This window comes from Paralichthys olivaceus, chromosome 13 (assembly GCF_024713975.1).
Source record: "Paralichthys olivaceus isolate ysfri-2021 chromosome 13, ASM2471397v2, whole genome shotgun sequence".
Taxonomy (NCBI): Eukaryota; Metazoa; Chordata; class Actinopteri; order Pleuronectiformes; family Paralichthyidae; genus Paralichthys; species Paralichthys olivaceus.
Window position 1 is genome coordinate 1,450,439 of NC_091105.1, and position 22,193 is coordinate 1,472,631.

The 22,193-nt window shown below is 45.0% G+C and overlaps 4 protein-coding genes across 5 annotated transcripts in view; 3 read left to right on the forward strand and 1 right to left on the reverse strand.

Moving 5' to 3' along the window:
• LOC109640781 (lysosomal thioesterase PPT2-like) overlaps positions 1 to 4,247 on the reverse strand; it is a 4,666-nt gene extending 419 nt beyond the window's left edge. The window contains exons 1-8 of the mRNA XM_020104958.2: positions 3,926 to 4,247; positions 2,515 to 2,668; positions 2,162 to 2,257; positions 1,476 to 1,583; positions 1,147 to 1,230; positions 968 to 1,052; positions 375 to 429; positions 1 to 258 (exon numbers count right to left, since the gene is read on the reverse strand). The exon at positions 1 to 258 is cut by the window's left edge and continues 419 nt beyond it. Of these exons, the coding sequence (XP_019960517.2) occupies positions 115 to 258; positions 375 to 429; positions 968 to 1,052; positions 1,147 to 1,230; positions 1,476 to 1,583; positions 2,162 to 2,257; positions 2,515 to 2,668; positions 3,926 to 4,066 (867 nt within the window). The 5' untranslated portion in view covers positions 4,067 to 4,247 and the 3' untranslated portion in view covers positions 1 to 114. The remainder of the gene's footprint in view (positions 259 to 374; positions 430 to 967; positions 1,053 to 1,146; positions 1,231 to 1,475; positions 1,584 to 2,161; positions 2,258 to 2,514; positions 2,669 to 3,925) is intronic.
• Positions 4,248 to 5,912: 1,665 nt separating this feature from the next.
• dhx16 (DEAH (Asp-Glu-Ala-His) box polypeptide 16) lies at positions 5,913 to 15,931 on the forward strand. Its single transcript, XM_069537237.1, has 21 exons — positions 5,913 to 6,205; positions 6,920 to 7,122; positions 7,291 to 7,523; positions 7,731 to 7,899; positions 7,993 to 8,049; positions 8,167 to 8,421; positions 8,507 to 8,740; positions 8,890 to 9,081; positions 9,754 to 9,864; positions 9,987 to 10,102; positions 10,235 to 10,445; positions 10,688 to 10,786; positions 10,880 to 11,032; positions 11,392 to 11,532; positions 11,656 to 11,818; positions 11,956 to 12,074; positions 12,314 to 12,381; positions 12,648 to 12,810; positions 12,902 to 13,063; positions 14,855 to 15,028; positions 15,203 to 15,931. Exons 2-21 carry the CDS (start codon positions 6,925 to 6,927, stop codon positions 15,329 to 15,331), a joined length of 3,147 nt encoding a protein of 1,048 aa, XP_069393338.1. The 5' UTR covers positions 5,913 to 6,205; positions 6,920 to 6,924; the 3' UTR covers positions 15,332 to 15,931.
• A 137-nt stretch (positions 15,932 to 16,068) lies between these two features.
• On the forward strand, positions 16,069 to 19,556 carry rnf183 (ring finger protein 183). Of its 2 annotated transcripts, none has more exons than XM_069537239.1 (2): positions 16,069 to 17,365; positions 17,914 to 19,556. In XM_069537239.1, exon 2 carries the CDS (start codon positions 17,979 to 17,981, stop codon positions 18,951 to 18,953), a length of 975 nt encoding a protein of 324 aa, XP_069393340.1. In that variant the 5' UTR covers positions 16,069 to 17,365; positions 17,914 to 17,978; the 3' UTR covers positions 18,954 to 19,556. The 2 variants fall into 2 exon arrangements, with proteins under 2 accessions (XP_069393340.1, XP_069393341.1); XM_069537240.1 differs by having other exon boundaries at positions 16,595 to 16,736.
• A 1,242-nt stretch (positions 19,557 to 20,798) lies between these two features.
• On the forward strand, positions 20,799 to 22,015 carry LOC109646944 (uncharacterized). Its single transcript, XM_020112716.2, has 2 exons — positions 20,799 to 21,603; positions 21,671 to 22,015. Exons 1-2 carry the CDS (start codon positions 20,902 to 20,904, stop codon positions 21,755 to 21,757), a joined length of 789 nt encoding a protein of 262 aa, XP_019968275.2. The 5' UTR covers positions 20,799 to 20,901; the 3' UTR covers positions 21,758 to 22,015.
• The last annotated feature ends 178 nt before the right edge of the window (positions 22,016 to 22,193 follow it).

The following is a 22,193-nucleotide window of genomic DNA, read 5'->3' on the forward strand; positions in this document are numbered from 1 at the left end:
ATCTCTTATAATCTATAACTAAAGCATAATATTTCTAAACTGTGTCTCATATGTCTGTCCCCATCTTCATAAGGGACAAAGAAAAAACAATGATCCGCTGCAGGTCACTTCTCTTCATGTGAGCCACTTCTCTATGCAGTTCTGGAACACTGTGTAGTTTTTGTGCCAGTGGACGTGGCTCACTCCGGACTGAACACACTTCGACACGCCGCCACGAGCGTCCAGAGTCTTCAGGCCGAACGTGTCATTCCTGTAAAACTGTCAAAGGGAGAGAAGAACACAGTCAGACACACACACACACACACACACACCCTGCTTCCAGCTAAGTCAGTGTGACTGAAATAACTTGTGTGTGGTTCTGAAAGTAAACCTACCTCCTGCTTCCTCATCTCTACAACACGCTCGTCGTTGTCATAGAATCCAAACTGACTGTGTAGGAAAAAGGAAACGATCAGTTTAGGTAACCTGTGAACCTGCGAGAGCATCTGTTAGTGTTGAACCTGAGTATCTGTCCGATCGGATGGGATCATTTTCACAGGAGATTTCTCTCCTTGAATTTTCAGGTTTCAGTTGGTTTACAACAATAACATCAGATGTGTTTTAATTAGGTCTTGTATTAATTAGGGCTTTATAATCCACAGGATGGGATTTGTTTTTAAGGTGAGACGCTATTTTGTTGTTTCAATAGCACGTCATCTTTTAGACAAGTAGAAGAAAACATCCAAAATACACATTTAAGTGGATTTTGCTAAAATTTTAATCTAAATTAAAGAGTCAGAAATCTCAACTTCAGTATCAATTACATAAACCAACCTATTCCATTTCTAATAATATATTCTTAATGAATTTATGCTAAAAACCTGGTGAAATGTATTTTTCAATGTTATTCTTTATTATTATTATTATCTAAAATCCCCTTCACATAAAAATAAGTGTGTGTGTGTGTGAATCATAAAATGATTGAAACCTGGACTCCCACGGTGTGATGACGCCATCATCTGGTCCTCCGATCAACACAAGCTTCTTGATGCGCAGAAAGTTTTTCCTCCATGCTGATGAAGTGAAAATGAGAGATATATTTTTTTTGTGCAGGTTCACATCACAGCCACAGGTGACGACATGATAGTCGTTGATTCATTCCATCACCTTTCATGTCGCAGTGAGGTCTGTCGCCGTTCAGCACCGCAAGAAAGTCGTTGTTCTGCAGGTACTGAGGCCTGTGGTGAGGGTCTGTGGAGAAAACATGAAAAGTGATTGTAGATTATTCAAAATAGGATCAAATACATATAAAAGTATGTTTGTAGAATCAAAATAGAGACAGTAGACGGGAAATTGCACAGGTAAATAAAATAAATATTACACTTAGGAGTGGTGGATGAATATGACTGACTAAAATAAACATCTGTTGTGGCATCTTGTAATGGACAGATATTCCTCAGTCACAACTCGGTTAAGACTTCCTTCCTCATTCTTACCGTTCCAGTATTCGCAGATAGAAACTTTCTGTCCCAGTTTCCTGTAGCAGATTTTATACACGGTCTTCTTTAGGCACTTAGGAAACACCCACCACAGGTAACTGGTGTCTGTGGAGTCGGAGAGTAAGCGTTTTTAAAAGTTAATTCATATTCAACAGAAAGTTCCCTCAAGGAAAAGGGTTCCAGGTGTGACAGAAATCTTGCAGCGGTGAAGGAATGAAGTTCATTCTGAAGATGGGTGACGTCTTCAGCCGAACAGAATTTATTCTCAACACCAGACACATCAGGGAGACCAGGATGAGGAAAGTTAACACGTCGCAGTGGCCAAATACCATGAAGCTTAGCAGACAAACGCGCCTGAACCTTTGCTCACGTCTTTAAACCATTGTCGCATCTTCTCTATCTCGCCCTATGGAAGTCACGACGCCCTCTCGCAGAGATAGTGTGTACATTCCTTCAGTGGTTTTCTATCTGGCTTCCTCACTCAACCTTGGCTCCTACAAATACTGCAGTGGAGAGAAGGGGACTTGGTATCATGATACAAATACGTGGTGGGTTAGGATCATGTCATCCAGGCCCCACAACATAACATAATTCATACTCCCTGAAAAATAAAAAAAATGTGATTAACATTTAGACCCAAACCATAAAAATGTGTATGACCAGAAAGAGACGTGATCCCTGACCTCCATATTGTCCGGCCTGAGGCGACGACAGTGAGATGAAGGTGTGCACGTTGTGGTCTGGAGTCATGGAGAGAAGAGCTCGACAAATCAAACCACCTTTAAAAAAAAAACAGAGAATACAAATAAGTCACAACAACATCGCCCGAGTTCAGACAGCAGACCGAGAATAAAGATGGCAGCTCCCCAAAAGTGAAGCCAAAGCATGTTGATCATGTTGAGAAGATGTTTTAATTGTTGCAGCCCCTCTAGAGGCGTCACTTGGGTCTGACGACCCCCACGTTTGAGATGAACGACATCTGCATGTGTGGCTGACACCCGTTGACATGCGGCGTCTATGTGAATGTGCCGTGGACCTTGTGAGAAGCAGAGAAGATGGATGCCGTCCGGAGCCCTGCTCATGATGGACTCGATGGCTCTCCCGAAGTCTCGGACCTGCCTCCACATGGGCTTCAGACTGGCCAGGTCAGTGTACAAGTCGATCACCGACACCTCGGTACCGGGGTGCACCTGGAAGAGAAGAGACGTGGGAGGAATCAAACTTGTGATCTTTGGAGGGACAGAGTAACAGAAAATACTGATTAAATCAACAATCAGCCTGATGACGTTATCAGGCAGTTCCTCCGAGGTAAAGCTGATCGGGGGAGAGGACAATGATAAGGGTTCCGAAATCTAAACCCTCAGTTGAACCACGTCTGATTTTCATTTCACTCTCTGAGAATAATTTATCTTTAATTGTGACTTGTACATCTTTTGATTTATTGTGTATGACAAACTTTAAAATATACTTTTATCGCGCAGCATTCCCTGATTTTATCTAATTCTATTTTTTATTATTTTAATGGGTGGTTGTGCTTTTATTCTTTTATTATTCTTTATATGTTTTATCTCGCTTGTGTGTCTTTTATTCATGAGGCACTTTGTGACTTTGTTATGAGAAGTGCTTCACACATAGAGATTTTATTTTAAAGTTATTATAAGAGTTTCAGTGCATCTCATTGGGATGTTTTTGTGCTTTGTGTTAAGAGTCGTCATCCTGTCTCTGACATTGGGATAAGATTTTACCTTGAGAGAAAATAATAAACTTGACCTGCAGTGACCCACACTTGTTATCTGCCGTCTCTCAAATCATGTAATAATGTCTCTGTTGTAAGATTGTGGTTTGACAGAAGGTTAGACGAAGGACGACTGACGCTCACTGAGTGAATCACTTTATTCACCAGTGGACCAGCTTTCAGTCGTTCACCAAACATCTGAAGAAGATTTCTTCTTAATCAGATCTATTGTTTAAAATAAGTTTTAAACTAAATATACAGGGAGGTTAAATTAGAATTATTTGACCACTCAAAGTTCAAATCATCAACATTGAACTGAAATGTGAAATTATAAAACAGAACTTTTAGCTCGAGCAGAGTTTTTTTACTGTTTCAGTTTGTTTGATTCCTTAAATACTTTTTTTAAATCTCTGAGGCTCTTCTCTTTCTTTTTGTGTTGCGTTGCTTCTACACTTTGTCTCTGTGTCTTTTCTAATCTGTTTTGAGCACTTTGAATTTCACTGTAGTTGAAATGTGCCACAAGAATGAACGAAATAAAATAATCATGTCGATTCAAAATTGCCCAATTACACTAAGTCTTACATTTCCTTTCTTTTTTATTTGTATTTCTGTTAAGAGTGAACAACGAAACGAAAGTTACACAGCAACACTTCCACGAATGACATTCATCTTCTTTCCAAATCTACTTCAGTCTTGGTTTTTTTGTTCCTACCTTGGATATGAACAGAGACAGAGTTTTGAACTGCTTCGGTCCATCCAAGATCCCGTGCACGATGACAACAGGCTTGTATCCGTAGATGCAAACTCCTGCCAGGAGCAGCAGCAGCAGCAGCAGCAGCCGTGATGTCTTCATCTCCGGTCGGTCTCGGGCACTGACACCTCCCGCTGAGCTGCTCGACGCAGGATCGAGCTCAGAGACCTGAATGATTATCGATCTAATAATCGATCCGTTTTAACTTGTCTGGAATTGGAGAAGCTCGCGCACACTTCCTTCCTCGTCAGCTTCCCTTTGTTCGTGGGGTTTCTTTAAGGTCATTGAGGTATTTGTTTGCTCTGCAGTTCAGAGGTATATTGCAAAACGTAAGTGACCGTGACATGAATAATACAGCAAGGCATAAATAAAATAAAATGAAATAAGAAAATATTGCAATGTAAAGTGACCATGATATAAGTACTATGGTAAGGTGAGTCAGACATTGTAAGTGGTAAATGTAAATATTAAAAATATTAGAAATATTAGAAATGTAAATGCGGATAAATAAAAATAAAAATACAGCCATGGTGAGTAGTAGTGGGTCGAGACATGAACAGGAAACTACAACATTATCAGGTGGTGCAGGTGTTGTAGAGCCTGACAGCAGCCGGGATGAAGGACCTGCGGAACATCTCCTTCTTACACCGTGGGTGTAACAGTCTGCAGCTGAAGGAGCTGCTCAGGGACCCCACAGTGTCATGTGAGGGTGAGGAGGATGTTGACTAAGCTGAGATCCATCATGGACAACACCTCTCACCCCCCACAGTGTCTATGGAGTCCAGAGGACAGTCCAGGATAGAGCTCGCCCTTCTAATAAGTCTATTGAGCCTGCTCCTGTCTCTGTCCGTGCTGCCCGCTCTCCAGCAGATCACAGCATAAAAGATGGCTGAGGCCACCACAGAGTCATAGAAAGTCCCGAGGAGAGCCCTGCACACACCTTGGGGCGCGGCGTCTTCGGTACCGGGACCACACAGGAGGTCTTCCACAGGGATGGGACTTTCTTCAGGCTCAGGCTCGGATTGAACAAGTGCCCGACCACAGCACAGAGCTGATCAGCACCGTCCCTGAGGAGCCTTGGGCTGATGCCGTCCAGGCCCGGGGCCTTCCTTGCCTTGATCTTCTTGAGTTGACTCCTCACCTGACCAACTTTTACGGAAAGGGGGGTGGAGGATGACTGGGGTGGGGATGTGGGGGTGAGTGGTGAGAGTCTCAGGGGGGGTGGTGAACTGGTGATCACACCAAATGTTCATCCTTGTCCTCACAAACCTTTTGTTTCATTTCAAATGAATTCTTACTCTTCTCCTCCAGCTCACTTGTCTCGGTGTATGTACAGCATGTGTGGTGTAACATGATCTAGATGTGGTGGAAGTAAAGCTCAGCTTCTTTATCTAATCTGACTCCAGTTGTGCGTCGACACTGTCAAACAAAGTTTTTCATTCACTGGACACTGAAGGTCACCCAGCCTCAATATCAAACACAGTGGTCACAGAGCATGTTCTCAGTAGAGCTCCTCCAAGACCGATAATCCACCTCAAACTCGATATAGATATTAGTCCCTTTTTACCGAGATCCACAAATTCATATCCTGAGAAATTGGTGAAAATGTTAGAAGAAAATATGTTTTAAAAAAAGACCCACCACATATCTTACAATGTTAGAAGAAGAAATGTACAAATCTTAGACACTGGAGCTGCACCAACATTTAATGGAACGACTGAGACCTTTGTCCTGATGATGTCGCTCATTGTTTCCAACTAAGATGTAAACAAATACGTTTATTTTTTAATTTGTGAAATAAGTAAAAAAAAATGAAATCAATGTTTTCTATCTTTTGTTGTTTTTTTTACGTTACATCAGATTTTGTAAAGAACAAGCGAAGAACTGGATTATCGTTGTAGTTCCTCCGATGACCGCGGTGAGCGCTGCAGCCCCTGACGCAGGCTCCGTTCTTCTTCGGTGCTTCTACACAACGCGTTTCCGCTTTGAACTCCGGCGCGCTCGAGCTAAGTTAGCATCACATGTGTTGACATTGAACGTGGACTCATATTGAAAACAAATAAAAACCCCAAACACGAGCAGCTTCACGTGACGGCGGAGGAGCGCACGTGTCTGTTACGTGTTTTTATCCGGAACTCGTGAATCTACGACTCCAGACGAGTTCCTCCTATGTAGCCGCAGTTAGCTCAAGTAGCTAACTCACAGCCTGCTCCCCACCACAACAACGTTGTTGGAGAAGCGGTAAGTGAAACTATTCACTCAGGTTCAAACTCAGGACGAGACTAATCCACTCGTGTGCAGTTAAACCACAAAGATCCAGAGTCAACACAGTCCACGAATTTAAGTTCGAAGATTAACGAGTGAACTGACAACTGGTCGTTATCTTCTAACAGGCACTAGAAATTCATTCACGTTATCAAAACATATTTTAACAACCACGTGTATGTGTTATTAGAAGTTAGAAGAAAGGAGACGTTAGCTCATCAAATCTGAACTTGTTTGGGGAAAGTGTGTGATTTTGACTTTTCAAGAACAGTGTTAGAAGTTCACTGATTCGATGCCACTGAGGAGAAAGATGTTGAAATCTCAGGAGCAACTCTAAACACAAACCTGACGACATTATTATCAAACTATGGCGAGATTTCAATATATACATCTTTTGTAATTTAACTTTAATTGTAATAATCTCTTATGATGTTGTTTTTTATATATTGGGGGGGACACATACTGTTGTGATAAACATGGAGCTGGAAACGTCAAGTCACAGTTTGCTTTAAACGACTTAATTTCCTATTTTATTTTCTAAATTTTAAAATAGTCCTGTTTCTTAACTTCACAAAGATGATTGTGATTAATTACGTGTGAGTGTTTGGTTGTAACCAGTAGTTTCTTGGTGGCACACAACTCCATGTGGCTTATTGATGACCGTGTTCTTGTGTTGTGCTCCTTCAACAGGCATCATGGCTAATCTGGAGCAGTGGGTCAATGACCGTCTCCATGACATCCTGGGGTTGAGTGACAGATACGTGGCTCAGTTCATGATTGGCACTGCACGGAAAGCGATGAATGCGCAAGACTTTGTGAGTCGTCTCGAGCAGACGGGCACGATTGATATCGACCAGAGTGTGACTGCCTTCGCACATGAGCTCTTCGACAAGGTGCAGTGTTAAAACTGTGTTTTCGTGCCCTGTGAGATGTTGATGTTAAAATATTTACATGATCTTTAAATGCCTCAAATGTTACAGTTTGTGTTTGAAGTTTTTTGTCTGAGAGGTTTTGGTGGGAATGAAAACTCTTAACATTTTTTTTCATCCTTGTTTTAACAGATTCCTCGCAAGCAAGTTGTTGAGAAAGCATCCCGCGAGATAGAACGGCAAGCCATTGAAATGGACAGGAAGAATCGCACATACACGTTGCTGGAAGACAGCGAGAGCGATGGAGAAACTGTGAGGGAGAAAGAAAAAGGGAAAAAGAAAAGTAAGGACAGAGGAAACAAGAGGAAGCACATCAGAAAGAAGAAAGAGAGTGAGTCGTCCAGTGAGGACGAAGCACCTAAAGGGTAATTTTGTATTTTCACGTTTGTATATACTTTTGATAGCAGAGCAGGAAATGCTTTCTAGGATAAAAATATACCACTGAATTGTTATTTCATTATTTTCCAAATTATTTGTTGGTGATCTGCAGTTTCGATTGTAGTTTGACTGAATTAAAAAGTTCCTCATTTGAAAAGATGCAGCAGTTTGATGCATTTTGTTCTTGACCTCAGGGGTAATGCAGGTCAGTCGGTCCAGAAAGAAGAAGAGGAGGAGGAAGAATGGGAGAAGGAAGAGCGAGAGCGACTGCAAGACATCGAAGAGCGAGACGCTTTTGCTGAGCGAGTGAGGCAGAAAGACAAAGACAAGACCCGCAATATAGCGGAGAGAACTGACAAAAAGGTTGGAGACGAGAGAGTGATGACACATTTCATTCAGTTTTTAAAGACGACCCTTCATGCATCAGATAAAAAACTTGTGTGTGTTTTTCTCCAGGCTTACGAGGAAGCTCAGAAGAGGCTGAAGATGGCTGAAGAGGATCAAAATAAAATGGTCAGTGCTCAGAGTTTCTGCTTGTGGTAATTATCCTGGGGAATAAAGAAAGTCAAAGTGAGTCTTTATAGTTTTAACTGTGTAATAAAGTTTCTGTCGTTCTCTTTCCATCTCTAGTTGCCAGAGTTGAGGAAGCAGTCTCGCTGGGACTATCTAAAGAAGAGAGAGTCAGAGAAGCTGGAGGACCTGGAGGCAGAGATCATTGACGACGAGTACCTCTTCGCTACAGACGAGCTGACTGAGAGGGAGAAAAAAGAGTTAGAATACAAACGAACACTTCGCGACCTGGCTAAAGATTACAAAAAGGCCGGTGCCAAGGAACAAGAGGAGAGGAAGAACAGATACTACATGCCGGAAGAAAAGAGAGGCAAGGTAGGAACAAGAGATGCCAGGTACTGACCCTCAGAGACATCTGTGTGCATAGGTTAAATGGTTTGTTTGTTTCCCCGCTGACCAGGAGGTGCCTCAGAAGGACCTGGAGCTGGAGGAAACTCCCATGGAGCTGGGAGGGGAGCAAGGCCGCTGGGAGGAGGAGAGGCTGAAGACGGCCTCTCTCAGCTTCGGGGCCAAGAAGGAGCGAGAGCTGGGGATGAGGCATGAGCAGGAGAAGTACCAGCTGATCCTGGAGGAGGATGAGATGATCGACTTCGTCAGCACTGCCATTACCATGAAGGGAACTCGGGCAGAAAAGGTGGGCTTCATCTTCTCCTCCCTAACTGTCCCCTGTTAGTTTTCAAACCACGGAGATCCATAAAGTAATCTGAGATCTTAAAGTCAACTCTGTAAACAAGCTAAAACATTTTTGGTGCAGTCTTATAAGTTTAACCCTGTTGATTTCAGGATCAGGAGGAACCATCTCTGTCGCAGGCCGAGCAGAGGAAACAGTCCATGCAGGAGGTCCGACGCAGCCTTCCCATCTTCCCTTACAGAGAGGACCTGTTAGCCGCCATCCTCAAGCACCAGATCCTGGTTATAGAAGGGGAGACGGGCTCCGGAAAAACCACCCAGATCCCACAGTATCTCTTGGAAGATGTGAGTACGGAATCTTATCATAGCAACATATACTTATACTTCACTATTGAACTTTCACTCGTGAACACAACAAAACATTTCTCATCGAACTTAAACGTTTTGAGCATTAAAGCAACTGAAATTCAGTGGTGTGGTGGAAATTTATCTCGAGATGTGAAATAAAGACTTTCTCAGACCGGAGTTGTCTTCAGCTCATTTAATAGAAAGCTCTGCAGAGGGTTTCACACTCAGCATGATGCACAGAGTGGAACCACCCCGAATAGGGAAAGAAGAAGGTTTTGTACAGTCAGGTGAAGAAACAACTGTTTCTGAGTAATGGCATCAAAAACTGGAGCCACCTGTCGTCTAGTTGAAACAGGAAGCTGTCTGCCTTTGCTTCTGTATGAAAGAAGACGTTTGCTACTGTCCAGATCAGGGTCAACAAGAGGATCATCGTCAAGAAAGGACATGAACTCTGAGGTTACATCTGCCAAGTGCATAGCAACGGTCATGGCTTTGGGTAGTTTTCGAATCGTCCGTCTGCATTACGCCGGACAGTTCCTCTTATGCAAGCAGAATTGTTGGACACAGCACACGAGCATCGATCAGACATGTGGAAAGAGTTCAAGCTAAGGTCATATGCAAGTTTTCCATTACAGTGGTAAGCAATGAAAATGACTGTTCCTCTCTCAGGGCTACACTGAAGGAGGCATGAAGATCGGATGCACGCAGCCTCGCAGAGTGGCAGCCATGTCAGTTGCAGCCCGAGTGGCCCAGGAAATGAGTGTGAAACTTGGGAATGAGGTGAGCTGAGCACAATCTTCATTTCTTCTCTAGAGGAGGCTGCAGGAAACTATTTTATTATCTAGATTATGGCTCAAACAAGTACACGAGTTTCTTCATATAAATTGAATTGCTCGATCCAGGTGGGTTACTGCATTCGTTTTGAAGACTGCACATCAGAGAGAACGGTGCTCAAGTACATGACTGACGGCATGCTGCTCCGAGAGTTTCTCACCGAGCCCGACCTGGCCAGCTACAGGTAATGCAAACATAAGTGTATCGATCGGCCATATGATGATCCGTGAGGGTTCTATGCATCATCCTCATGCCATCGCCCACAAACCTCCCACGGTTCCTCTCTGCAGTCTCACATTTCGTTCTCTGTGTCCAGTGTGATCATCATAGACGAGGCCCACGAGCGAACTCTCCACACAGACATCCTGTTCGGTCTGATTAAAGACATCGCCAGGTTCAGGCCGGACCTGAAGGTGCTGGTGGCCAGCGCCACTCTGGACACCGAGCGCTTCTCCTGCTTTTTCGACGACGCCCCTGTCTTCAGGATCCCGGGCAGGAGGTTCCCTGTCGACATCTTCTACACTAAAGTAGGATATTCTTTTTATCAACTGATAAAGTTATGGTTTTTTGATTTAATGGTTGAGAACAGCGATATAAAATTCTAGGAAAGAACATGACAGCTCACCACTGGGGATGTCCGTAAATCCTCCGTAGCAGTGATAAGATCTGCTTTAAAATGTTATTGAGTGTTTGTGGGAGTCAAAGTCTGTGTTTTAATAAATTCCAGAGAATCGAGCAGTTTTAAGTTTCTGTGTGTTGTGTTGCTCAGGCTCCAGAGGCCGACTACCTGGAAGCATGTGTGGTGTCAGTGCTACAGATCCACGTCACCCAGTCTCCTGGAGACATTCTGGTCTTCCTCACTGGACAAGTATTGTTTATATTAATTATTCTTCTGTAATTATTTATTACTTTATTGTTTGTCGGCTCTTTAACCCCTTTGCCCCCCGTGTGTGTTTTGCAGGAGGAGATTGAAGCGTGTTGCGAGCTTCTCTCGGAGAGATGCAGGCGGCTGGGATCTAAGATCGCTGAGCTGCTGGTACTTCCCATCTACGCCAACCTGCCGTCTGACATGCAGGCAAAGATCTTCAACCCCACTCCACCTGGCGCCCGGAAGGTGAGTCATAGTCTAATTTCTCTGCTGGAAGACATTGTTGTATTTCAACTTGGCAGACACCAAACTGTCAGCAGACTGCTCGACTACAGGTTTATAAACCAGTTAAGCCCTAAAGTGCCACACAAACAAACTAATGTCTGAAAGTTTTCTGAAGAGCTCACAGAATTGTTTACAAAAACTTTTATTTCTCAACCTCAAAAACTATGAAACTATTCACCAGCAGAGGCTGCTGTAGTACAGTGAGATCTGTAGTGACTTCATATCCTTTCTTCCTGATTTAATCTTTACTCTGCGTTGTTTTTTCCAAACGTTAACTTATTTAATCTTTGTGCTTTGTGTTCATTTCCCATCAATCCAAGGTGGTGGTGGCCACCAATATAGCAGAAACCTCCCTGACCATAGATGGCATCATCTACGTCATTGATCCAGGTTTCTGCAAGCAGAAGAGTTACAATGCCCGCACTGGCATGGAGTCGCTCATTGTCACGCCCTGCTCACGGGTAACTTCTCACTTCTCTTCTTAATTATTCGTAAGCAGGAAGTGTCGTGAATGCACATGTTTTCAGAACAATTCGCATCGACTAAATGTTCCTCTCGTTGCCTGTTTCCCTTTTCGCTCTCAGGCTTCAGCCAACCAGAGAGCAGGCCGTGCAGGCAGAGTGGCTGCTGGGAAATGTTTCAGGCTTTACACAGCATGGGCCTTTAAACATGAAATGGAGGAGACGACTGTGCCTGAGATTCAGAGGACCAACCTGGGAAACGTAGTCCTCCTGCTGAAGAGTCTCGGTGAGAGGACGTTCTCTTCAGTGATTTTTTAAAATCTGGACATTTCATACACTTCTACTCATCAACTCATCGAGTTGTAGCGGATCATGATTTGCTGACTGTAAATGTGCAATGACCTAATTCTGTTTTGTTTACAGGTATCAATGACCTCATTCACTTTGACTTCATGGACCCACCTCCTCATGAAACTCTGGTCTTGGCCCTGGAGCAGCTCTACGCCCTGGGAGCACTCAACCACCTGGGAGAGCTCACCAAGGTACAAACTCTATTAAATACATTTTATTTTAAAAGGCATCGTTGTTGTTACGTTTACGCTTTTCATCCACACCACTCCTGCATTTAGTCTTCGCCTGCAGAACCTAGATGTTTGGAAACGATGGTGGAAAATGTAGTTAGGCGTTAGAGGCTCAATGTTGAGCTTGTCCTGTCAGTCAATGATTATGGAGGATGTGAGGATGAATGAATGAACGCTTAATGTTTGTGGTGTTTTGTCAGCTGGGTCGCAGGATGGCTGAGTTACCCGTGGACCCCATGATGAGCAAGATGATCCTGGCCTCCGAGCAGTAAGTCCACCAGTTTCCTTTCACATGATTGTGCAGCTGGAATTTCATGTTGTTGAAGTTACTGCAGGATTGAAGCTATCAGCCCCCCCCCCCCCCCCCCCCCCCCCGATGTGCTCAGTGGAAGATTTTTAAGTTTATAAAACAGGGCAGGAGAATATTTAAATTTGAATTCAAACTTAATTGTCTCAAAGAGGTGTATTTGGACTCAGCTGCTGTTCTCCCCTCTCATAATGAAACGGGTCATTAAACTATTTCATTCTCTCCAGGTACAAGTGTTCAGAGGAAGTGTTGACAATAGCCGCCATGCTGTCGGTGAACAACTCTATTTTCTACCGGCCCAAAGACAAGATGGTGCACGCCGACAACGCCAGGATGAACTTTGTGGTGCCAGGCGGAGACCACCTGGTGCTGCTCAACGTCTACACACAGGTACAAATCAAACCTGTCTTCATGACCGAGCTTATACTGTGTATACTGCAATAGAACAACTTATTTACAGCATTTAATTCTTCTCCCTCAGTGGGTGGAGAGTGGCTTCTCCACTCAGTGGTGCTACGAGAACTTCATCCAGTTCCGCTCCATGAGACGAGCCCGGGATGTCAGGGAGCAGCTGGAGGGCCTGATGGATCGCATTGAGGTGGAGGTGGTCACCTCCCAGGAGGACAGTGTGCCCATTCGCAAGGTGAGTGTTGCAGAGAAAGTTTTTCCCACGAAGTTTTAACTCAGATTAGAGACCGAAATATTCTCAACTTCAGTTCCTGAAATTAATTAAAGGCGTTTCGTTAAATTGTTTGCATTTGATCTAGTTTCAAACTGTAATAAATGGAACAAACTAAATCATTTTGTGAGACATTCTTGCATCCCGTCCTCATCGTCATTGACGAGACGTAGACAGACATTCCTCTGACAATGGCGCGTTGTCAGTTGACTGTACCAGTTCATTTGTTTATTTCCTTGGCATTATAAAACTTGAGAGTATTTAATCTACCAGCGTCACCAACTAGTTTGAATGTTTCAAATGAACGTCCGTGTCATTCAAGCATTATATATATCGTCAGAGGTGACGACCGCAGCAAACCTGTGAGCTGCTTCCTCTTCGTGCTCTGTGTGGCTCAGTGTGAACATGGCTGCTCTGTGGTCACATCTGATGAGCCTGTTATGTAAACAGTGGTGAGAGAAGCTGTTATTTAGTTACCATGTTATCCCTGAGTGCCCAGCCCACCCACATCAGTGCCGTTGCAGATGGATTCCTTTGTCACACATGAAAACGGCGTCTCACGTTACACCGCAAAGACGGAACTTTGTCTTTTGTCCCGCGCTTCAAAAAATAAACTCAGCTCACATTTCTTGTCATCATCCATCCAGTAGAACCACTTATAACTGAAGCAGATTTTACTGAATAGTGAAATTAAAAAAAATAGTTGAATGACACATGACTCCAGCCTCACCTGAATTCTTTTCTCTTCACGGGACAAGGAAACCTGCCTGTTTCCATGGTTACCTGTTAACTTTGCTCATAGAGATCCTCAACTTTCGGAGCCAGTTCTGCTTCACATGAGGCTGCAGTTGTTTTTCGTGGTAAAGTCTTTAACATGTTTACGTGCTCAGCAAACATCAGCAGACAAACAGGAAGCATTCGCTCTGACTGTCGTGATCACTCATCTATAAATAAAAGTGTTCTCATGCAGAACGATCTGATTCGGAGCTGGGAAGTTGTGGCAACGACCTCAGCAATGATTTGAAGAAACAACAGAGGAACTGAACCGCTCAGAAAATGATGATGATGAAGACGGTGACTTAAAAAAAAAGATTGCGACCACGTTACAGTCAAAGGCTTAACAACGTAAACAAGTGGAGATGAGACACAGCAGTTTGAAACTTGATCCAGTGGAGAACAGGACGAAACACGGGCTGGTGGCCTCTGGGGTGAAAGCTTTGATCCTTATTTATTTGGCTGTATGTCTTCAGTGGGAGGTGAAAGGTCACTCAGATATACAGGCCGATGGAAACAGTTCTAGAAACAGTACATTGTTCTGAAGCTCGACGAGGAAAGGTGTAAGGTCTGTGAACAGAGGCTGTGTGAATACCCTCATATCAGACTCTACTGTGTGTTGTGAGCACACACCCAAACCACCTGAGATAAGCAGAAGGGCGTTCGTTTAAGTAGCCGGGATACGCATTCTTTCACCTCAAGCTGCATTTTACAGGTGTTGAAATCCTGCAGCCAAATGGGTAAAAAGGAAAACCCCAATATTTGAGGCTGACATGAGCCGTTCACAGACGTTTCCTCTTGTGCATTTATGTTGACCTTTGCAGATTATTCCTATGCTGGTAAGTTTATGGTTAAACTGTAAATTATCAAGCCTCAGCACAGGTACGGTCTCTACTGAGAGGCCTTTCGAGTTCACATGGTGTTGTTCTTGTGACTGGATGACCCATTATCATGTTGACCCCCCCTGCATGCTCTTCCCAGGCGGTGACGGCAGGATATTTTTACCACACGGCACGACTGAGCAAAGGCGGCTACAAGACGGTGAAGCACCAGCAGACGGTCTACACACACCCCAACAGCTCTCTGTTCGAGGAGCAGCCCCGCTGGCTCATCTACCACGAGCTGGTCTTCACCACCAAGGAGTTCATGAGACAGGTCTGTTTTTCAGATGTGCTGCTACAGAAAACGTGTCAAACGAGTCCAGTTAGAGGGATTCCACTGAACGTCTGTGTAAAACTGTGTGTGGTGCATGACTCTGCACATTAATGAGGAAGTGCGGACAACTTTCCTGTACAATATTGAACTGTATTCCCTCTTCCTCCCACGCAGGTGATCGAGATAGACAGCAGCTGGCTGCTTGAAGTCGCTCCCCACTACTACAAGAGCAAAGAGCTGGAGGACAGCAGCAGCAAGAAGATGCCCCGTAAGCAGGGGAAAACAAAAGAGGAGCTGGGCTGAAGAGGAGACTCAGGGGACAGACGGCAAGAAATGAGAAGCCCAGGGGCACATTCCCTCCGTCTCACACGGCGTAAAAACAGGAAAATGACTTTGAAATGCATAAAAATAAAGAGGAAAGGCTGGAAAATGTAGTTGTGTGCAGCCAGTTCTGAACATGAGCTGCTCCGTGTCTCTACAAATGATTTCCTGCTGTAGCTCACTATGGCAGATTCTGACAGAGCTGGCTCACTGACAGCGTTCAGCCCAGGACACACGGAGAGACCAAGTGAGAAGTGGGTCACAAACTCAGCGACGGGTTTAATCATAAACTTTCTGCGTCAGCGGGGCCACAACAGAGAGACATTAAAGCACGTGGATGTGATCTTCCCGTGGCTGCTGCAGTGCCGACTCACCGTGGACTCATTAACAAACATGACGCTTTGTTTTTAGCTGCTCGCCATTTGTTGACTGTTCAAATTTACGTACGGACTGCTACTGCGACGTCTCCACCAACTCAAACCGACTAATATCCAAATGATGAGTTTCACCCTCGTGTGACGCTCCTTATCTTGTTTATTTTCATTTTTCTAGAGCAAATAAAGTTTGTTGTTGTCCTGCTCACATCGTGTTTCCCATCCGTCCAGGTTTAACTCGGGTTATTCTGGTTTTAATCCCTCCAGTCCAGTCCCTGTGTAACAAGTCCTATGTTAGACGCCATGTTTGAACAGCTTCCTGTCGTGTCACGCAGGTTTAAGTTGGACTAACTGTCAGTTAAATGTTTTACAGATTCACACTGGAGTAACACCAGTGTTCAGCTGAAGGTTCTGTTGTCAGCAAGATGACAGAAACTGCTGGATGGATTACATTGAGACTTGGTAGAATGATGCAGTATGGGTTGTGGGAATGCTCTGTATTTACATAGTGCTTTTCTAGTCTTTACCGCTGACCTCCTGGGTAGAGGACGACTGCTCTACCCACTGAGCCGCCCAAAATGCGACCAACCCCCGTCCAGTGTTTGGGTCACTTTCTTTAAACGGCGTGCATTGAGGGAGCTTGGTGGGATGTTGGGGTTCTGTTTGGGCTTTGGCAGAGGTGTCCGCTCTACTGAGAGCCATTGTTTTCAGTGTTTCAGGGGCCTTCGTACTGCAGCAGGTTTTCATTAGAATGAAGCATCGCTGCTCAGTTTCAGGATGAGCTGAGTCTGTGAACATCAAACATTTCCCTGCAGTGTTTACAAACCAGGTGATACTCAGCGTCACATATTTAAATGTGTTGTCACGAGGCGTTCTCTCAGTCTGTGCGTTTCCACAGCGCTCCTAGTGATAAGTAAAGGAACCCGGACTGTGCAGCGGGAAAAGGTTGAGCTGCGTCGACGTTCTTGTTTGGACGGTAACCCTTCCAGAGCGACAGGGTGGAGGAATGGAAGGTATGAGGCTCTGATGAGTGCGGTGTTGACAGAACTGTACCTCTTGTCTTTTAATGCAGGAGCAGTGGAATTTTCCCGACTGGCACTTGTGTTTTTCTTGATTTCTATCTCGAGTCACGTGGCCGCACACATCAACTCATCGTCGTCACCAGATCCGATAAAGAACAGGGAGTAAAACTTGAGGCTGAAAAGAGGGAAGCGTTGATTCTAATGAAGAAAAGTAATCACCTTTTGTAGAAATTATGGGAAGTCGACCTGATTTAGCTTCAGTTTGAGTTTTATGAACTAAGTAAAGACCTGATATTCTACATATCCCACAGAGATGGTAAAAAACACGGGCTACAGCAGCTGGTTCAGCTGGTTGGACGGGTTGGACGAGAGGAGGAGGAGGAGGAAGAGAAGGAGGGTTTAAGACGAAGCAGTGCTGTTAAGTCATGAGAGGAAAGAAGCCAACAGAGTAACAGGGACTGCACAGAGACCAGGAGATCATTTAAAAATTTTAATTTAATTTTATAGTAATGAAGTTTAGTCATGTTTATGTTTTTACTGCTGCTCTGACGCAGAAAAGGATTATTTTACTTTTTAAATCATCTCTGGCAACGTGATCATACATTTATCTACCTCAACAGGTGAGTGTGTGTGTGTGTGTGTGTGTGTGTGTCTAACTAGTTTCCTGCTCAATTGTTTGTTCAAAACCTAGAATGGAACTTGTTTTAAACAGTTTTAACACTTGTCACTAAACTTCTTACAGATGTCAAACTAGATTTTTCACCAATTTGAAAGGAAACAGCTGCTGAAATGTAAACTGCACGTCTCCCCTGGGTTTTTACACCCGAGGTTAATGACTAACTTCCTCAGGTTTGATGGAATGTTTGCTGTAGCGTCTCAAAACAGTGAAGCCGTGAAGCCGTCACCCTTTGTTCACTTGTTTTGACCCAATTACCAGGATCTTAAAATCTGAAGCTCCTTCAGTTCTGCAGGTCTCTGAACAGATGAGCCTATTAAACAGTGTTTTGATACAACAGTGATGTAATTTTAGATTGCAAGAGGTTTGGCATTGTTGCTTCATCGTCATGAAACAGCACTTGCCACCGTGCAGGTAAATTCCTACAACCTGGTTCTTCCTCATCAAGTTTGTGGGAAGAAATAAACTCATCCAAGGTGTTGTTCTTCACAGCTCCTGTCGGGAAACTGGGAATTCGATTCCAGCCGGCACCCTACCTCTAACTTCATCCCTCCAACATGAGCGATAACAGAGAGAGACAGCGGCGCGAGGGGAGCCGGAGCCAGAGCCAGGGCCCCCAACAGGCCCCCAACGTCAAGCCCAAAATGGGCCAGACGGAGAGGAACAGCAAGGAGGACCAGTGGAAGAGGGAGAAGACACCAAAAGCCCGTCGATCTAGGAGTATCGACTCAGAGAGAGGGGAAAGAGGGAGGAGGAGAGAAAGAGACAGGCACCACGGAGGGGGGAGACAGCGTGGAAGGAGTGAGGAGGCCCGGAGACGAGACAGAAAAGAAGGGGAGAGCGGCCGCAGGAAGGTGAAGCCCCCCGAAGATGACGTGGAGGAGACCGAGTGCGCCATTTGCTTCTGCTCCTACGACAACATCTTCAAGACCCCAAAGCTGCTGGTGTGCGGGCACACCTTCTGTCTGGAGTGCCTCGCTCGCATCAACGTGACCTCCCCTGAGCTCAAGACTCTGTCGTGCCCCGTGTGTCGTGAGCTGACCGACATCCCACATGGCCAGGACCTGCCGCGCCTGGGCAACAACCAGGACATCATCGGCAAACTCCCACCGGACATGCAGAGGGCACTGTCCATCCGCTTCAAGCGCAGCAAGGGCAAACTGCTCCTGAAGAACCCTCCTCCCACCAGCCCCACCACGGCTCACGCCCTCACGCTGCCGATGAAGAGGCAGGAGGAGCAGGCGACAGCGGGCGGTGACCTCCCACTCAATGCCATGGAGCAGAGAATGGTGCAAGCCACTGTGGTGGATGTAGGCCGGCCTCCAAGCAGGGTGAGAGGTCGCCTGCGCAGGTTGTTCCGCTCGGACCGGTGCTACTACGCCGTGGTGGTGTCCATCATCACCATCACCGCGGCGCTCATGCTGGTGGGGATCCTGGCCTTTGTGATTGTACCGAACATGATGATTCACCGGTTTCCTCCAAGCAACCAGACGTCAAACATTACACCGGGAAGTCGATTCACTTCACCCTGAGGGGACAGGGACAAATGTGTTGCAGAGATAAGACTCAAGTGGAGGAAGTGAATGTCACACAAACACGTCGGATTCTCTGAGATACCTCTGCCTCCACTTTTTTTACGCTTGGTGAAGAAGAGATGGGAAATCTAAGCACACGAGGAGATGAAATGAAGGAAAACAAGGGAGGCAATGTTTTATTAAACACGTTTAAGTTGCACATGAAGGAAACTCACATATTTTTGTACCTTTGTGTTCTTTTGTGAACATGTTGGTGATTTACTGCGAAGCACCACGTGTGTAAGGAAACTGCTCATAATGATGAATAAGCTGTAAATGTTGAAATGCACTAAACTCTTATCATGAAGTTTTGAGTATCTTTTTATTGGATCAGTTTGAGCGCAGTAACCAGTTATTTCTTTCTTGTTGTACATAAGCACATAGATGATTTGTATAGTTAATATATTTTCTCGTATGCTGACAGTCGCAGAGAGCTGTTTGCTCTTGAGACACTGAAAACTCAGTATTTCCAAAGCACAAGATGACGATTATATCTCTAAAAGAATCTGGGTTTATTCAGAATGTAATTTGTAAATTAAACGTTGGTCAGCTTGCTTCTAACTGCTCTGAGTTCTTTGTGTTTTCCTGATTTTCCTATAGTGAGAACATCCTGTCCATTTTACTGAGGGACTGCCTGCATGGCTCCTTCGGACACCTGATACCCTCTAGTGGTGCAAACAGACGAGTAAACAGCGAGGCGTGAATACTGCGTTCCTCCTGTTTGTGTTTCTGCTGTTGAGAGGCTGGTGAACCTGTTTGACAACATGAGCTTCCTTTCCCTGACACTGTTTCTCTCTCTGGCTCTTTGTAAATACAGCTGTGAGTTTTTACTGTGAGGTGAGATATGTAATCACCAACTCTCTGATGTCGGCAGGACAAAACCTGGGAGAGGAAAATCATGGAGGTCTAGAAAAAGCACAGCAAGGAAGAGAAAACTTTTAGCCTTTAAGTGTTCTGGACTTTTAATGGCACTTTCAAACAGCATACAGAGCAAGTAAGATTCTTATAAACAGGAATAACTAACAAAACATATTGCATATTCTTTTACATTGACTCGTTTGGCAGATGCTTTTACCTGATGTGACTTACAACTGAGGAACCACACTAAAGCCTGGGTACAGTATAAGACCTTGAACTAAGATCATGACATCTGTTCAATAACAAAAGGTTTGGAAGTTCAGATCAGATCTAACATTCAGTTTTAGTTGACGGTCGTGTTCCCTCACCCATGTCCGAAAGGCAAGCTGAAATTTGAGTTCGGACAATGGGGTCGTCTGCTGGAAATGATGCGGTACAGATGGGTGTTGTTTCCGTGATACGAGAAACCATGAGAGCAGAAACCTGGACAAGAGTTAGGACTGTATATACTGCAAAGAGAAGGGGCCCCAGCATCAAGCCTTGGGGCACCCCACGAAGGAAATGGTTGAGATAGGATTCAAAACTTTGTCGGAAATGTCGTGTAAATGTTTAACTGATGGGTTTCTCTGTAACGTTATCAGGTCTCCAGATAATGAATGCTGTGATTTGGCACTTTACAAATAAGACCGCATTGAACTGAACGTTTTTCAAATGTTTGAATCTGAAAGGAAATATAATGAAGTAAAACTGTCCTGTGGGTTGAGCTGAAGGAGAAAGTTAAGTGTTCACTGATACTCAAAGCTGCATTACATTACTTTATCTTTTAATAAAACACATGTATGTACATGTTATTGTTACTCGTCTCATAAAGACACACCCCCTGTGCTCCTTCGGATCCATCGAGGCAAATATGGTCGGTCTGCCCCCCCCCCCAGAGAGGAGCCCCCTCCCCAACCCCCATTGCGCAAATTAACCTTTAGGTAAAGTGGCCGCTCGGTTACAGGCTGAATGAGAAAGAGCACAAACCCAGCGGATCTCATCGACCACCATGGCCTCCGCACCCTCCGCCTCTGCCCTGTCCGCGGTCCTCCGGTGCAGAGGGAATATCTGGGCCAGGAATCCGCCGACCAAGCGGCCTGCCTCCGCCGGGTACAGCCTCGGACTGGCCGCCGGCGCGCGGCGCGACCCTCCGGCTGAGCGCCACCGGGCCAACCAGCCCTCAGCGCGGGAGGCGGGGGAGCGGGTGGCGGTCGGAGGGAGGCTGAGTGTAACGTGTGCGTCCCCGCAGGAGGATGGCGAAGTGTCGCGGGGGAAAGATTTCAACGAGATCAATAAATCATATTGTCCAGAACTGTCCCCCGGGGGCGCGCGCTCCTTTACGCCCGGAGTCCAAACCGCGCTGGTGCGTTCACTGACGCACAAACTGAAATCGAACCTGCCTGCGACACATACATGTTCCAAGTTGATCCGAATGATCGAATGTGAAACATACGCTGCACACATCTGTAACTTTATCCCCGGGAAGGACAGCAGCGAGTCCCCGCCTGGACTTCTGAAAGTTTCCATAACGTCCCCGTGTTTTCTGGAGAATCGAACAGGACAGTTGTCTCTGGCGGTGACCAAGTGTCCCTGCTCGTCTCTGACTGCTCTGCTGTCCCTCTGCATGTGTGTGAGGCTGCTGGTGATGAGGAGGTCTGATGAGGCACCTCCGAGCCCCCAGGAGGAGAAAAGCCCGAGTGAACACCTGCAGGTGAGTGTTCACCTGTGTGAGACAACACGTGACTTATGTTACTGACTCAAATCTTTTCATCCTTCAGGAAAATGGACAGATCCTCAGTCCCACATCTCTCACCTCCTCTGAGGACAACTGTGGACGGAGGGTCACAGAGGACACACCTGACTGAGGGGGGGGGTCACACTGTGAACCTTATTTATTGATTTGTACTTCACAGTACACAACATCTGGACTTCAACCCAGCTCTCAAAGAAAACAGCTGGTTGTTTGCAGGGTAGTTCTTGTTCATGTAGCTGCTGAAGGTTTCATTCAGGCCTCCTGCTGGAGTTTACCCTGAATATAAAATATAAATATTGAAGTCTGGGCAAAAACTGTCAAAGCTGTTTTCTGTACATGTGGAAGGATAATAAAAAAATATACCCTCTTACTTGTGTGTTAGTTTGTTTGTTGGTTGGTCATTCCAAAATAGGGAGAAACCATGTGTTAATTTAGTTTAATTTAATTGTATTAATTGCCATTCCAACTGAGGAAAAACATGTTTTAATTTCATTGTATTTAATTTTATTATATTATATGTTATCACATTTTTTTATATTTTATTATAT